Consider the following 17,316-nt stretch of genomic DNA (forward strand, 5'->3'; position numbering starts at 1 on the left):
GGAGCATAATTGTTGCTTTGTGACACATGTATTTATGTGAGTTTTAATCAGTAGTTTCCCCTTTTTTTATTTTTTATTTTTTTATTTTTGACAGACAGAGTGGACAGTGAGAGAGAGAGAGAGAGAAAGGTCTTCCTTTTGCCGTTGGTTCACCCTCCAATGGCCACCGTGGTAGGTGCGCTGCGGCCGGCGCACCGCGCTGATCCGATGGCAGGAGCCAGGTGCTTCTCCTGGTCTCCCATGCGGGTGCAGGGCCCAAGCACTTGGGTCATCCTCCACTGCACTCCCTGGCCACAGCAGAGAGCTGGCCTGGAAGAGGGGCAACCGGGACAGGATTGGTGCCCCGACCGGGACTAGACCCCGGTGTGCCGGCACCGCAAGGCGGAGGATTAGCCTAGTGAGCCGCGGCGCCGGCCCCAGTAGTTTCCCCTTTTCAATAAGATTCATGAAGCCATGGACCATGCCTTTTACTTACCATTAAACTTCCAATGAATGCCCAGAACAATGCCTAATAAAGTCATTAATGTCTTTTCTAAAATTATGAAAAAAAAGGAAGTTATGGATGTAAAATTCGGATGTAGAAAGTGTTACCTTTTGATCTGAAAGTTTGCATCTCAGCAGAGGGACCATCTCTGGGGCAGACTGGCTAGCTCTGCAGCTAGACCTCTATATGATGTGACCGTCTGTGGAGAATGGACAGGTCACAGACCAGGCTGCAATCCTGGGTCCTACCAGATTGGCAGTGTATGTCCATCAGGGGTAGCTGTCTGTTTACTGAGGCCATATGGGGAAAGGAGGTACCTCTCCTGTGTGCTTACTCTTGGTACATGTGCAGGAACACGTGTGAACTAGGATTCCAAGATAATCTACCGTGAGCAATACAGGAAGGCTGATACACATGGCAGCCTTGCCTCACAGCCTTTGCTTGCAGGCAAGATCCATAGGAGGCCAGATTATCAGCAGATGGCTTGCAGAGCAGGCAAGCAAAGTTCATCCCTGTCAAAAAGTCTCCAAAGAAACCGGGTAGCGAACAGTTTTGAAAAATAGAATGGGGGGAAGTGTACAAGCCAATGTCAAGACTTACTATATGGTCACATTCATCAAGACTGTATGGAGTTGGGAAGGCAGAGACATACAGATCAATGGAACAGACCAGGGGAGCCAGAGCTAGACTCACTCAAAGGCACCCAACACACTCGCGTGTTTGACAGAAGTGCAAATGCAATGAAATGTAAGGGAGGTAGGGGCTGGCGCTGTGGCATAGTGGGTAAAGCCACCGCCTGCAGTGCCAGCAGACCATATGGGCAACAGTTCAAGTCCCGGCTCATCTACTTCCGATCCAGCTCTCTGCTATGGCCTGGGAAAGCAATAGAAGTTGGCCAAAGTGCTTAGGCCCCTGCACCTGCATGGGAGACCTGGAAGAGGCTCCTGGCTCCTGGCTTCTGATTGGCTCAGCTCTGGCCATTGTGGCCATATGGGGAATGGATGGAATCTCTCTCTCTCTCTCTCTCTCTCTCTCTCTGCCTCTGCCTCTCTGTAACTCTGCCTTTCAAATAAAATAAATAAATAAATCTTAAAAAAAAAAAAAAAAAAGTGTCTGCTCCAGACTCCTCCTCGCCTCCACGGTGTCTACAGCTTATGAATTTGACTCTCCAGGGGCGACTGCATTTCTGAGTTGTTGAATGGAAGAAATGTTTCAAGATAGTCTTCCCATAGTAAAAACTTCCTCATTTCAACTTCTGCCTCTTCTTTCCCATTATTGATAATGCCAGCCTCATTCCAAATGTAGATAAAATTACTGTCGTCCCAGGGTAGTTTTGATGGCTCAACACCTGAGTGTTACTGTGTTTAAGCAGACTGAGGCCGGCGCCGTGGCTCAAGAGGCTAATCCTCCGCCTTGCGGTGCCAGCACACTGGGTTCTAGTCCCGGTCGGGGCACCGGATTCTGTCCCGGTTGCCCCTCTTCCAGGCCAGCTCTCTGCTGTAGCCCGGGAGTGCAGTGGAGGATGGCCCAAGTGCTTGGGCCCTGCTCCCCATGGGAGACCAGGAGAAGCACCTGGCTCCTGCCTTTGGATCAGCGCTGTGCGCCGGCCACAGCACGCCTGCTGCGGTGGCCATTGGAGGGTGACCCAATGGCAAAGGAAGACCTTTCTCTCTGTCTCTCTCTCTCACTGTCCACTCTGCCTGTCAAAAAAAAAAAAAAAAAAAAAAAAAAAAAAGCAGACTGAGCCAAATGTAGGATCATGAAGAATCATGTGTATGTGTGTGTTGTAAATTTGCACTAAAACCATATCATAATTGTTCCTAGTTTAAGTACACTGTGAAGTAAAGTAAATTATCTTCATAATTCATTGCAAGAAAATGACACCTCCCTACCTTTTGCAGTGTCAGTGCTTTGTGAGCTTTGGGGTAAGCTTCAAATGTAAAAAGGCCATGTAGTTCACCCTTCAGTCCCTGCTTCTCCATTTCTGGAACTATACAGATAACAAAATCCTCCGTCACCTACTATAAGATCTAATTTCATAAGCTCTCCATGACAGGGTATGTATCACAACCCAACTCAGCAGTCCCTCAATTACGATGGGTCTCAAAACAGAAATCTGATCTGGAAGAATAACTAGAGTCTGCAAAGAAAAGCAGAGACAAAACAGTGGCTGGTCCTGTGCTAAACTACAAACGGTTCCTGGACCGATACTTAGAAAGATCCAGAACGTCCCACTTAGGTATCTGGTAACCTGTCAGTCACTCTGTTCTTTCATGAGTCACTTTCCTTTCTTTTTCCCTCTCTTCCAGCCATTTCTTTTTATTTACAGTTTGTGTTCCATGTAAATCAATTCCACACTAAGTACTTGAGAAGTTACTATGAGTCAAACCGTAGGTATACAAACACAATATATAACCCAAATTGGCTGGACAGCATTCAGACAGGAGGCACAGGGAAGTGTTCATCACATGCACAGAGCTCCAGATCTGTCCAACCTGGTTGTTGCCTCATAGGTTCCTTCCTTCCTTCCCTCCTTCCCTCCTTCCCTCCTTCCCTCCTTCCTCTCTTCCTCTCTTCCTTTAAGATTTATATATCTACTTGAAAGGCAGAGGCAGAGAGAAGTCTTCCATCCGCTGGTTCACTCCCCAATTGGCTGCAATGGCCTAAGCTGCGCTGATCCGAAGCCAGGAGCTAAGAGCTTCTTCCGGGTCTCCCACGTGGGTACAGGGGCCCAAGGACTTGGCCCATCTTCTACTGCTTTCCCAGGCCATAGCAGAGAGCTGGATCGGAAGTGGAGAAGCCAGGACTTGAACTGTCGCCCATACGGGATGCCTGCACTGCAGGTGGTGGCTTTACCAGCTACATCACAGTGCTGGCCCCGCCATGTAGATTCCTAAAGATGGGAGGAAATGGGGCTGGCCTTCTGACACACTGGGTTAAGTCACCGCTGCCTGCAGTGCCCAATGCCCACCTCCCATATGAACTCCTGGTTCAAGTCCATGCTGTGCTACTTCCAATCCAGCTCCCTGCTAATGCACCTGGGAAAGCAGCAGAAGATGGCCTGAGTACTTGGGCCCCTCCCCCACACGGGAGACCTGCAAACAAAAGTTTCAAGGACTGTCGTTCTTACAGGATTTTCTGTGTATCAAGGCACTTGTTAAAAATTTGCTGTGGAAGCAAGCCCACTTTTAGGCTTAAAACTATCCAGGTTATAACTATCTAAAAATACTGACAACAGAAAGCATTTCAAATATGGCTATTATCGATAGTGTTTTTTTTTTAATTATATAAAGAGTATAAAAATTGTTGTGAGTTTAATTCAAGTGAACTTCTGAATTATAGTTTGGTTTCTTTATGTATTTGCCTTTAAAAATTTGTTACTTATTAGCCGGCGCCGTGGCTTAACAGGCTAATCCTCCACCTTGCGGCGCCGGCACACCAGGTTCTAGTCGCGGTTGGGGCACCGATCCTGTCCCGGTTGCCCCTCTTCCAGGCCAGCTCTCTGCTGTGGCCAGGGAGTGCAGTGGAGGATGGCCCAAGTCCTTGGGCCCTGCACCCCATGGGAGACCAGGAGAAGCACCTGGCTCCTGCCATCGGAACAGCGCGGTGCGCCGGCCGCAGCACGCCTACCGCGGCGGCCATTGGAGGGTGAACCAAAGGCAAAAAGGAAGACCTTTCTCTCTGTCTCCCTCTACTGTCCACTCTGCCTATCAAAAATTAAAAAAAAAAAATTTGTTACTTATTTTATTGGAAAGGGAGAAGGGGAGGGAGAGGGAGAGAGAGAGAGAGAGACTCCCCAGATGCCTACAGCAGCCAGGTCTAGATCAGGCAGAAGCCTAGCGCTCAGCCGGGGTCTCCGCGTGTTGGCAGCAGACCTAAGGACTCGCGCCATCAGCTGCTACCTCCCAGGCTGCACAGCAGAAGGAAGCTGGGTGGGAAGCCCAGCCAGGACTCAAACCCAGGCACTCTGATAATGAGATGCAGGGGTCCCACGTGGGGGTCTCCGCTCTGCGCTAAATGCCTGCCTCACTCATATGCCTTTTATTTTTTATTTCAAAATTTGTAATTTTACCTTCAAAACAGGCTATTTTAAACAATTGTACGATGTACTCAACATATGCAGAAGTAAAAAGCACTTAGAAATTAGTTGGAGAACAGAGTGACTGACAGGTTACCAGTGCAGTTTTCCCCCTTGCACTCAGTTTAAATAAATCTGACTCCCTTGTTGAGTGAAAATAGGTGATGGGGAATGCCTTGGCTTTACAAGGATAAGCAAGATTGTCTCATCCACTGATTTGGAGGGTAGATTCCAGTCTACCCTGCATGTGTTAATTACTATGCAAAAGGTCAAGTATGATATCAAATCCAAAACCTCAGAGAAAAATAAGAATTCAGTCCTCGAGAGAACAGTGATAGTTTAACAATGAAAGAATCAAAGAAACTTTATCTAGAGTGTAACAGCACTGGATTAGTACTGCTAAAACAGTACATTGAGGATTACACAAACACCTGAAAGTTCCTTCTAGCATGCATATAATAGAATCATGGGAGCTTTGCACATCACCTGTTTTATAGCTTTATGTATATTTATATATTAAGGTTTATCCATTTATTTAAAAGATAGAGCGACAGAGAAAGGGAGAGAGATCTTCCTTCCACTAGTTCACTCCCCAAATGGCTGCAACAGCCAGGGCTGGACCAGGCTGAAGCCAGGAGCCTGGAGCTCCATCCAGGTCTCCCATGTGGGTGGCAGGGGCCCAAGTACTTGGGCCATCTTCTGCTGCTTTCCTAGGAGCATTAACAGGGAGCTGGATGGGAAGTTTAGCATCTGGTTCTCAAACTGATACTCATATGGGATTCTGGCTGCACAGCAGCAGCTTAACCCGCTGTACCACAATGCTCCCGACCTGATAGATTTTTAAGATTCCTCCCAGCTTGGTAACCCTAATCCCTAAGGAAACGTTTGCTGATACCCAGGTCCTCCTTTTAATTGGGTGCGAAGCCAGACTGCAAAGTTCTAGCTGATGTTGGGTACATGGCCATATATATGTGCATACTACAGTGACTATTCAAATCTGCAAGCTCGCCGTATCTGCTGGGATTGAAATCAGTTTTAATTCACATCACCTTGTGTTCAATTACAGCTAATCTTTAGATGGTGGAGGATCTCTCTGAGGAATGAGTATCGATCAACAAAACCTGGAGAGGCTAAAGAAACTCATGAAGACTTCCTGGAGAATTCACATCTTCAAGGTAAGGAAGGGAACATCATGTATTTATTGCCATTAAGTTCCCTTTTATTTGTGATAGTTTTTTTTAAGGATTTATTTATTTATTTGAAAGGCAGAGATAGAGTCTTCCATCCAATGGTTCACTCCCCAGATGGTTGCAATGGCCGGAGCTGTGCCGATCAGAACCCAGGAGCCAGGAGCTTCTTCTGGGTCTCCTACACGGGTGCAGGGGCCCACGGATTTGGGCCATCTTGTGCTACTTTCCCAGGCCATAGCAGAGAGCTGGGTTGGAAGTGGAGCAGCTAGGACTTGAACCAGCACCCATATGGGATGCTGGCACTGCAGGAGGTGGATTTACCCGGTACTCCACAGCGCCAGCCCCTATGATTGATCTTGTCAGAGAACTAGCACCTTATCATCTTTTGAAATATTGATATTGATAGAATGTTGGATTCTTAAGTAACAAAATTGTTAATGTATCTTGAAGTTTCTTGTGGGAAGCAAGCTTGATTCCAGGTTAGGGGGCTGGCATTGTGGCTTAGTGGGTTAACCCACTGACTGTGGCACCGCCATCTCATCTGGGTGCCATTAATCCTGGCTCCATTTCTTCTTCTTCTTCCTCTTCCTCTTCCTCTTCATTTATTTGAAATGTAGAGTTACAGAGAGAGGAAGAGGCAGAAGGAGAGAGATCTTCCATTGGCTGGTTCACTCCCCAAATGGCAGCAACGGTCAGTGCTGGGTCAGGCCAAAGCTGGGAGCCAGGAGCTTCATCCAGGTCTCCTACAAGGGTGCAGGGGCCCAACTTGTACCATCTTCTGCTGCTTTCCCAGGCTCATTAACAGGGAGCTGGATCAGAAGTGAAGCAGCCAGGACTCGAACCAGCACCCATATGGGATGCTAGAATTGCAGGCAGCGGCTTTACCCGCGGTGCCACAGTGCTGGTCCCCAAACCCTGGTATTCTGACACGAGATGCAGGTGAACACCTGTCCCTGGGTCAAATCTGAAGTGCAGTTTGACTCGCATGTGCGTTGCTTTTGTACCATCCTAGACAGGACTGTCTGCGTGTAAAGTGTAAGAAAACATTTGATTGTTAAAGTGCAAGTTTCCAGGAAGAGGGCAGTTGGGACTTTCTGAGTGGGTAAGCTTAAATTTCCTTTTCCTAGGCCATGGCCACAGATTGATTTGGGTTTCAGTTTGCTTATAGAAGAACTCAGCAGGTGGGCATTTGGCATAGCGGTTAAGATGCTGCTTGGTGTGCCTGCATCCCACGTCAGAGATCCTGGGCTTGGGTCCTGGCTGTGCTTCTGATGCCAGCTTACTGCTAATGTGTACCCTGGGAGGTGGTGGTGACTGCTCAGTTAGCTGAGTTCTTCAGCTCCTGGCTCCTGGCTGTGGCCTAGCTCAGTTCTGGCTGTCGTGGGCATTGGGGAGTGAACCAGGGGGTGAGAGCTCGCATGTTCTATCTCTGCCTATCAAACAACAATGACAACACAATACAGGACACTAGAGACATCTCAGCCTAATGACTTTAATTATTTTAACCTTTTTCAACATGAAAATTTTAGACATAAAAAGGAGACAGAATGGGTTTTAACAAACTCCCGTAGACACATAACACAGCGTCAACAATACTGAAAATGTGGCCAAAACCTATACTTGAAGCCATTGTTCCCCCAGGATTTTTGGGAAGCAAACCTCAGTTGCTACATCATTTCCCCTTAGGATACTTTAGGGACTCTCCTCCATTCAGCTCCTTCATAATTAATTACTTTTAACAACTTTTCCAAAACTAGAAAGTACCTAGGAGAGTCTTACTAGTTGCCGTTAGAAATGTTAATATCATGTACTTTCACACACATACTCACTCTCATTTTATGGTTTACAATATCCTTGGGAAACAAAAGAGATTCAGAAAGGATGTGACTTCCCAGTGTCTTCCAGCTAAATACTGGCAATGCCAGGACTAAGCAGTACTAATAAAAAAGTTAAGTATGTTAACATTACTTGTAGAAGGTAGATCTTTAATAATCAACACTCTTAAAATTATATTATTTAATATTATTGTATGTTATTTATTTACTTTTTTTAGAGACAGGAAAAGTTTTGTTTTGCTTTCTTAAATAGGCCTGGATTGGTTGCCTCTAGTATCATACAATTACATGTACAATATCACTAACTCTGGGATTACTGTGTCAGAGTGCCAGTTAGAGTCCTGGCTGCTCCAGTTCTGATCCAGCTCTCTGCTAATATGCCTGGAAAAGCAGCGGAGGATGGCCTGAGTACTTAAGCCTCTGCAGCCCGTGTGGGAGACTTGGATGGAGTTTTAGCTCCTGGCTTCAGCCTAGCGTCAGCTGTTGCTGCCATACGGGGAGTAAACCAGTGTACGGAAGATCTCTCTCTCCCCAATTCTAGCACACATTTATAAATTTTATTATTGACTCTTAAAGAACTATATTGAGGAAAGGCTGTCTACTTTAAAAAAAAAAAAGATGGATTTATTTGAAAAAAATAGAGTTGCAGAGAGGGAGGGAGAGACAAAGAGAGAGAGCTCTTCTACTGGTTGGTTCACTCCCCAATGGTTGCAACGACTGGGACGGAGCCAGGCCAAAGCTAGGAGCCTGAAATTCTGTGCAGATCTCCCACATGGATGCAGGGGCCCAAACACTTGGGCCATCTTTCACTACTTTCCCAGGTACATTAGCAGTGTGCTGGATTGGAAGTGGAGCAGCCAGGACTCCAACTGGCACTCAGATTCGAGATGCTGGGCTCAAACCAACACTCACATCGAATGCCAGCACTCCTAAAGGATGCCAGCATTGCAGACAGTGGCTTAACCCACTGAGCTGCAATGCCAGCCCCTGTCTGCTTTTACTGAATGAAAGTCAGTTCCGAGGCAGGTGTTTGGCCTGGCGGTTTAGATGCCAGTTGGGAACCCCCTCCCACATTAGAGTGCCTGCTTTCAGTACTTGGCTCTGGCTCCTGACTCCAGCTTCCTGATAATAAACACCTGGGAGGCAGTAGCGATAGCTCAAGTAATTGGGTTCCTGCTATCTGTGTGGGAGACCTGGCCTGAGCCTGACTCCCAGCTTCAACCCATTTGGGGGAGTAAATCAGGCATTTGCAGGTATTTGGGGGAGTAAACCAGTGCATGGAAGCTCTCTTTCTTTCTCTATATCAAATAAATTTTTTTAATTAAAAAAAAAAAATTAGCCCAGACATGCCTTACTTGTGGGATAGACATGTTTCGGCACCGATGGCTCTAACGAAGCTTGTATACAACATTTCATTTCTAAGTTAGGATCCATTCTGTTTTTAACCATGGTGGTGCCTGCTCCAGGGCTGTGTGTCTAGTGAATGTTGCTGCTTCATTCACAAACCATGAAACTTTTCTGATCTAGTTCCTCAAAAACCTAGAGATAGGGGGCTTGAGCCAGAGAGATTTTGGAGGCAAAGGCCAGCCATTGTCTTCCGAATGCTGATTTGCCTGCCAAATCCTGGTCTGTCTCCTGATAAGACCCTGGGAGCAGGGGAGTGTGTACATTAGCTTCGGGACAACCCCCTGAGGTTCTCCTGTTGCTGCAAGGATTAGGCAGTACAGGGGGCAGTTGCCTGCCTCCTCACTGGCTCCCCGCCAGCCTGGAGAGCAGCAGAGTTGGGGGTTCGGTCCAGGAGGTCCCAGCCAGCCTTTTCCAGTAGCAGTTTTGCAGTTGCAGCCCAGGACCGCCGGTGGCCTGCGGCTGGGAGCAGCCCTGGGACCCTCGCTAAGACCGCAGGCCCAGCTCAGCGTCTCAGAGGGGGAAACTGCACCGGACAGTGCTGCTGGGAGTCTGTCTTCCTCCTGGTTAGAGAATCCTGTGGAAAAGACTCACTCTCCTCTGTGCCACAGGGGGCTCTCAGGAGCCAGACAGCTAGGATTCCAGTCTCCGTGCTGCCAGCTGTGTGACCGCTGCTGACCGCCTGTCCCCGTGTGAGTCAATTTCCTCCGCCTTCACTGAGGTTAATCAGGATGACTCCGTGTGGGGGTCCTGGTGAGCATTTAATGACTTGACCCACGCGTGTAATTTAGAGCCTGGTGGGATACATAATCAGCTCCCACCGTTGTCTGCTGCTCCGCACTTCTGACCGGCTGGGTTCATCTCATCCGATCTCTTCTTTGTCATATCGCTAAGATCCCCGGAAGGTTTTCCCTCACGTGCTAGATCCAATCCATCAACAAAACCAGAATCTGAACCGTGGTAGGCTGCCTCCAAGACACCTCCCAAAGAGCCCACCTCCCAGGACTTGCGCTCCGTGCAGCCCCTCCCACACTGTATCGAGGGCCATCTGTGGTCCACGCAGGGTTTGACAGAAGTAATAATGTCTCCATTTTGGGGGGAGATTTGTTTATTTTGAAAGGCAGAGCGAAATATACACCTCTGTCTCTCTCCAGAGAGAGACAGAGACAGAGCTTCCATCTGTTGGTACACTCCCCCAGATGGCTGCAACGACTAGGACTGGTACAGGCTAAAGCCTGGAACTCCATTCCATTTTTGTGGCCCCCCTTAAAAAAAAGTTGAACTTCATGCATTTTTTCCCCCCAGTATATATTTTCCATGAACGTTTTGAAATTCCCTCATATGCATGGATTTCAAAAAGTTTTTGCACCTAAATAAACTTTAAAAAAATTATTTATTAATCTATTTAAAAGGCAGAGTTACAGAGAGGCGGGGGGGGGGGTATCTTCCATCTACTGGTTCACTCCCCAAATGACTGCAATGGCCAGAACTGGGCCAATCCAAGGCCAGGATCCAAGAACTTCTTCCAGGTCTCCCATGGGGGTACAGGGGCCCAAGGACTTGGACCATCTTCTACTGCTTTCCCAGGCCATAGCAGAGAGCTGGATCAGAAGTGGAGCAGCCAGGATTTGACCCAGCACCCCTATGGGATGCCGGCACTACAGGTGGTGGCTTTACCCGCTATGCCACAGTGCCAGGCCCCACCTAAATAAACTTTTAAAAATTGTTTGTTTATTTGCATCCAAAATAAACATATCTTTTTAAATTCCATTTCCACAAACTTTTGAAGTACCTCTGTACTTCAAAGAATTTCCAAGAATACATACGTGTTGGCACTTGGTCTGTTAAATAATGAAGGAAGGTGTGTATTTGACAAAGTAATATTGTTTAAAATAAGTAAAATCAAGGCACCTAAACTGTATTTTCTGACTCTGAAGTCACATAGGAGCACAAAGAATAAATTTTAGAACTTGTTCATATTTTTCTACTCTGGGTAGTTATGATTTGCATTAAAGAAATAACTTGTATAGATCAGTCTTAGTCTGCTGTGGCTGCCAGAAGGAAATATGACAGACAGTGGCTTGAACAGCAAGATTCATCTCACACAGTTCTGGAGGCTGAAGTCCAACCAAGGTCAAGGTGTGGCCATGCTTGGTTTCTTCTTCGGCTTCTCGCCTTGGCTTGCAGATGCGGTCTCCTTGCTGTGTCCTCCCGTGGCTGTTTGTCAGGCCTGCCTGTTTCCCTGTTGTCTCTGTGTGTCCTGATCTTTCTGTTTTCGTAAGGATATCAGTCAGATTGCATCAGAGCCCACAATGATCGGGCCTTCATGCCACTACCTCCCAACGTGTGTCAGCAGGAAGCTGGATCAGAAATGGAGCAGCCAGGACTCAAACTGGCACCTTAGCATGGGATACAGGCATCCCACATGGTGGCTTAGCCCACTGGGCCACAATGCCCACTCCGTATTTCCTTGCCATCTGTAGGATCTAAAGGCTGCCTGCGTTCCTTGGCTTGGGCCGCTTCTTCCATCTTCGAAGCCAAGAATGGCCAGTTGAGCCTTTGTCATGCAGAGTCACCCAGGTACTGCTTCCATGGTCACATCTACTCTGACTCCCCTGCCACGCTTTTCCCCTTATAAGAACCTTTGTGGTGACATTGAGCCAAGCAGGATAATCCAGGATTATGTCCCCACCTTAAGATCCTTAATTTAATTACACCTGCAGAGTCACTTTTGCCGTGTGAGGTCACCTTTCCAGTCGCAGGTTCTGGAGATTGGATTGTAGACATCGATAGGGGCAAGGGGGACCATATTCTGCCTTCCAGAAATGATTTATATCATCACAGCATAAACTGCCAAACCAAAACCATTGTGTGTGGCACAGCAGGTGGAGCCACTGCCTATGACACCAGCATCCGGGTGAGCACCCGGTTCAAGTCCCAGCTGCTCCATTTCCGTGTGCCTGAGTAAACAGCAGAAAATGGCCTGAGTGCTTGGGGTCCTGCCACCCACATGGGAGACCCAGACGGAGTCCAGATGGAGTTCCAGTTCCTGTTGTCCGCCTGGCCCAAACCTAGCTATTGTGGCCATGCGGGGAGTGAACCAGAGGATAGAAAATCTGTCTTTCTCTTTTCTAACTCTGCCTTTCAAATAAATGAGCCAATCCTTAATATTGTGGATTTTTTTTTTTACCAATTTTAAGACAAAACTCTAATGCTTATTATTTTAGAAGTCATTCATACAGTTCCCAAGTATGAAGAACCATTGACATGATGGATGAGGGTGTTGCTTAATTCTGACTATCTCGGTCCACATCTTGGCAGCACAACCCACTAGTTATGATCTTTGGCATGTTATTTAATCTCTCTGGGTCTCAGTCTCCTTAACTGTTTATACTGGAAATAATAAACGCACCTACCTTTTGGGTTCCTTCTAATAAAGACTAATTAAATTAAGTGCTTAGAATTTGCCTGGCACATAATACCTACTCAATAAGCTCTAGCTATTCTAGTTTTTAAAGTTTAAAAAGTGAAAATTCTTTCTTTCTTCCTCCAAAGCCCATTCCTTGGAGATAAGCACTACAAATGGTTTCGTTTGCATTTGAATTCTTTCTGGTTGGATTGTGTGTGTGTCTGTGTGTGTGTGTGTATTTATAAAAATAGAACAATGGTATCTTTAGTTCTTTAACTTGTTTTTGCACTTAATATTTTGTGATCATTTTTTCTGCTAAGGTACATGCAGAAGTACCCCTTTTATTTCCCTCAAGGGAAAGTACATAGTATTTTGTTGTGCAAATGTACAGTCCTCAGTTGATGGGCATTTTCAGGTTATTTCCAGGTTTTGCTATTCTTACCAAAGCCCTTAGGGACACTCTGGGACCTATATACGGGCACACTTACAAGAGACTGTCAGTAACACCGGTTCCTACACGTGGGATTCTGGGCCCAAAGATATGTGCATTTTGACTGTTTTCATTTGAGAGGTGAATTTTTAAAACCCCTTGCATAATTCAAAGTTAATTTGACAGATTATGGTTTTGTTTTCTCTCTGTGTGTGTGTGTGTGTGTGTGTTTTAATTTACTTGAAAGGCAGAGAGACAGAGAAATCTTCCATCCACTGGTTTACTCTCCAAATGTCTGAAACAGCTGGGGCTGAGCCAGACCGAAGCCAGGAGCCAGGAAGTTAATCCAGGTCTCCCACGTGGGCGGCTTGAGTCTTCCCCTGCTGTCTCCCAGGGTGCACATCAGCCGGAAGCTGGGCAGGAAATGGAGCTGAGACTCTGAACCAGGCCTTCTGACCTGGGATGCGAGCGCCCTAAACAGCGTCTTCACCACTGTGTCAACTCCCACCCTGTGATGGTGCTTGGTTAACCAGCTCAAGCGGCAGTGCCTGGGATACAACGTAACTGTCAACAACACGTTTGACCTTTGCACTTACGCTGTTCTTGAAAGAATGTTCAACTGGGGGATTTACTTTACTTCAACCTCTGTGCCTAAAATGAGACTTTGTGAATATTTTGATGTCAAAATATTTCACTATTGAGTAATTCAAAACTTTACGTGTATGCCAGTCACTTCACTAACCTCACAGACTGCCTTCTAAGAAACTGCCTTGTTAATTAGACTTCATCCAGCAGGATGCAGGCGCTCTTATACCTGTGACGTCATTAATTAGCTATTGCTGCCCTTCTTAATCTTTTCCCATCAGGTGGGAAAAATAGTGTTGTGTTTAATTAGCGCTTCCCCGTAACTGATAAATTGAGCTTCCTGTCATGTTTTGTCACCGTTTATGTTCCTTCTGTGATTTGCCTGTTTGTATTCTTTGTCCATCAGTTTCTGAAGTTTGAATTTTTTTTTTCTGAGAACGTTAAAACTCTGTGATCTATTCCCCCTCTTCCCCAACTCGGTTAAGTAAGCTAGGAAATGCCAGAGCATTAACTACTGGAATTTTTTTTTTTAGTTTAGTTGAAGGCAAAAATGTACCTATGTGAACTCAATTGAAAGTGCTGATTCATAGATTGAGGTCGAACTCAACTAAAAATAGTTGTTTTCCAACATGTGTCCATTTTTCAGTTGGTGGCTTAGGTCTTGGGAAGACTTTAAGTGGTGGTTAAGTATTTAGGCCGATCCACAGAGACCTCTGTGAGGAAACCAAATGACTTCAACAACCGTATTTTCTGGAGCAGATGACAATTAGTTTTTTGTTTTGTTCTGTTTTTATTTTTTATTTCTGATACTGCATGTTACTGAAAATGTGAGAATACAGTTTAGATGTCAAAGTATTGAAATTCCATTGGACATTTAAATGACTTATGGGAAAATGGGATTAGATATTTACTGTAAGGATTACTGTGGAAAATTGACAATACTAATAAATACTAATAATCCTGAAGTGTATTCTGAGTTCTGGTCCTAGGAATATTGGTACACCGGGAATCAGAAAATGGTAATGAACAATTCTTACTTTGTTTTTCCAAAGCTAGGCCAGCCTCATGCCGTGGATCCAGCATCCATTTTCTCTGGGTCCTTTTTTCAGTCCTAGACCTCAGTCTCCCACTTGGGGCTTAATTTCCTCCCTCCCTTCACCAGCAGCTCCCCACTCATTGCCGCCCTGGGCTGCTCCTTGTCTTCAGCCGGGATCTCTAGTCTCTGCAGACCTGGGGTTGGGTCCTGCAGGTGGGGGTCAGAGAGGAGAGTGCAAGAGAGAGGAGCCCTGGAGGCAGGTGAGAGTCTGGTCTGCTCCTTGTCTTCAGCCGGGATCTCTAGTCTCTGCAGACCTGGGGTTGGGTCCTGCAGGTGGGGTCAGAGAGGAGCCCTGGAGGCAGGTGGGAGCCTGGCTCTGGGCTGCAGCACAAGAAAGGCAGATTAAAGTAAGATGTTGCATTTCATTATGTTTTTATTTTGAGAATTAAAAAATGAATAAATAAGTGTACATGGTACCATAGAAGCTGAATCAGATAAAAACAATTTAGCTTGAAAATAAGTCTCCCTCTGACCCCCTGTTCCCAGTTGCAGTGACAAGCATCATTCCCAGCTCCATCTATATCCTTCCAGAAATGGTCTGGGCACATACACAAGAATGCACTACATCAACACAAAATGAAGACTCTTACACACTGCGTTCTGCACTCTGCTCCTTAAATATTTTAAAATTCAGTAAAACCAGCCGGCGCCGTGGGCGCCGTGGCTCAACAGGCTAATCCTCCGCCTTGCAGCGCCGGCACACCGGGTTCTAGTCCCGGTCAGGGCGCGGGATTCTGTCCGGGTTGCCCCTCTTCTAGGCCAGCTCTCTGCTGTGGCCCGGGAGTGCAGTGGAGGATGGCCCAAGTGCTTGGGCCCTGCACCCCATGGGAGACCAGGAGAAGCACCTGGCTCCTGGCTTCGGATCAGCGCAGTGCGCCGGCCGCAGCGGCCATTGGAGGGTGAACCAACGGCAAAGGAAGACCTTTCTCTCTCTCTCTCTCTCTCACTGTCCGCTCTGCCTGTCAAAAATAAATAAATAAATAAATAAAATAAAATTCAGTAAAACCATGGAAAGTAATATTATAGAGACCTAACACTACTAACAAAAGATGTTAATATTTATTATATATACTTCCTTCTTTCCAAATTTCCAAATTTGTTACTGTGACTTGTTCATAATACCCTCTTTTTTTTTTTTTTTTTTTTTTTACAGGCAGAGTGGACAGTGAGAGAGAGACAGAGAGAAAGGTCTTCCTTTTGCCGTTGGTTCACCCTCCAATGGCCGCCGCGGTAGGCGCGCTGCGGCCGGCGCACCACACTGATCCGATGGCAGGAGCCAGGGGCTTATCCTGGTCTCCCATGGGGTGCAGGGCCCAAGCACTTGGGCCATCCTCCACTGCACTCCCTGGCCACAGCAGAGAGCTGGCCTGGAAGAGGGGCAACCGGGACAGGATCGGTGCCCCGACTGGGACTAGAACCCGGTGTGCCGGCGCCGCAAGGCGGAGGATTAGCCTCTTGAGCCGCGGCGCCGGCCATAATACCCTCTTCTTTCAATGTCCATAGGATCTGTAATTCTGTTCTCTTTTTCATTTCTTAAAAATGGTAATTTGTGGACTTTTTTTTTTTCCCATTTTTCCCCCTTGATCAATCTTGCCAAGGGTCTATTTGTTTTAGTAATTTTATTTTAAAGTTTATTTATTTATTTGAAAGTCAGAGTTACACAGAGAGAGAAGGAGAGGCAGAGAGAGAGAGAGAGAATCTTCCATCCGCTGCTTCACTCCCCAAATGACCGCAATGGCTGGAGCTGTGCCAGTCCAAACCCAGGAGCTTCTTCCAGGTCTCCCACGCAGGTGCAGGAGCCCAAGCACTTGGGCCATCTCCCACTGCTTTCCCAGGCCTTGGCAGAGAGCTGGATCAGAAGAGGAGCAGCCGGGACTTGAACCAGCACCCGTACAGGATGCTGGCACCGCAGGCCCAGTGCCAGCCCCAGTAACTTTTTTCAAAGAACTAACTTTTAGCTTTGCCAGTTTTGCCTAATTTTTTAAACTTTTTTTTAACCAGAGTTTTGCATATTTTTTAAGTTGATTTCTGTTCTTACCTTTTATTATTTCCTTCCTACTACCTATCCTAGGTTTGTTACTCTTTTCCTAATATCTTGAGATGGAAATGTAAATTATTATTTTTAGCCTTGTTTTTGCCTTTTTTTTTTTTTTTTTTTTTGACAGGCAGAATGGATAGTGAGAGAGAGAGACAGAGAGAAAGGTCTTCCTTTTTGCTATTGTTTCACCTTCCAATGGCCGCTGCGGCTGGTGCATCGTGCTGATCCAAAGGCAGGAGCCAGGTGCTTCTCCTGATCTCCCATGCAGGTGCAGGGCCCAAGGACTTGGGCCATCCTCCACTGCACTCCCGGGCCATAGCAGAGAGCTGGCCTGGAAGAGGGGCAACCGGGACAGAATCCGGCGCCCCAACCGGGACTAGAACCCGGTGTGCCGGTGCCGCAAGGTGGAGGATTAGCCTGTTAAGCCACGGCGCCGGCCCTAAATTTTCTTTAACAGCTGCTTTGGCTATGTTAAACAACTCCCTCCTTCCCTCCTTCCCTCTTTTCCTTCCTTCCTTCATTTTTACTCTTTCTCTTAAGATTTATTTGAAAGGGGGGCGGGGAGAGGGAGAGAGGGAGAGAGAGAGAGAAAAAAAAAATTTCATCTGCTGGTTTATTCCTCGAATGGCTGCAAGAATGCAAGAGCCAGGTGTGGGCCAGGCCAGAGCCAGGAACCAGGAACTCCATCCTGGTTTCCCATGTGGGTGGTAGGATCTCAAATACTTGCAGGTACAGCAGCTGAAAGCTGGATCAGAAGCTGATCAGCC

At 46.7% G+C, this 17,316-nt stretch overlaps 1 protein-coding gene across 1 annotated transcript in view; it reads left to right on the plus strand.

The window, feature by feature from the left end:
* Positions 1-17,316, plus strand: part of FBXO36 (F-box protein 36) — a 103,041-nt gene that overhangs the window by 51,261 nt on the left and 34,464 nt on the right. The window contains exon 2 of the mRNA XM_062197404.1: positions 5,629-5,737. Within this exon, the coding sequence (XP_062053388.1) occupies positions 5,629-5,737 (109 nt within the window). The remainder of the gene's footprint in view (positions 1-5,628; positions 5,738-17,316) is intronic.

The sequence above is a fragment of the Lepus europaeus genome, chromosome 1 (genome assembly GCF_033115175.1).
Source record: "Lepus europaeus isolate LE1 chromosome 1, mLepTim1.pri, whole genome shotgun sequence".
NCBI lineage: Eukaryota > Metazoa > Chordata > Mammalia > Lagomorpha > Leporidae > Lepus > Lepus europaeus.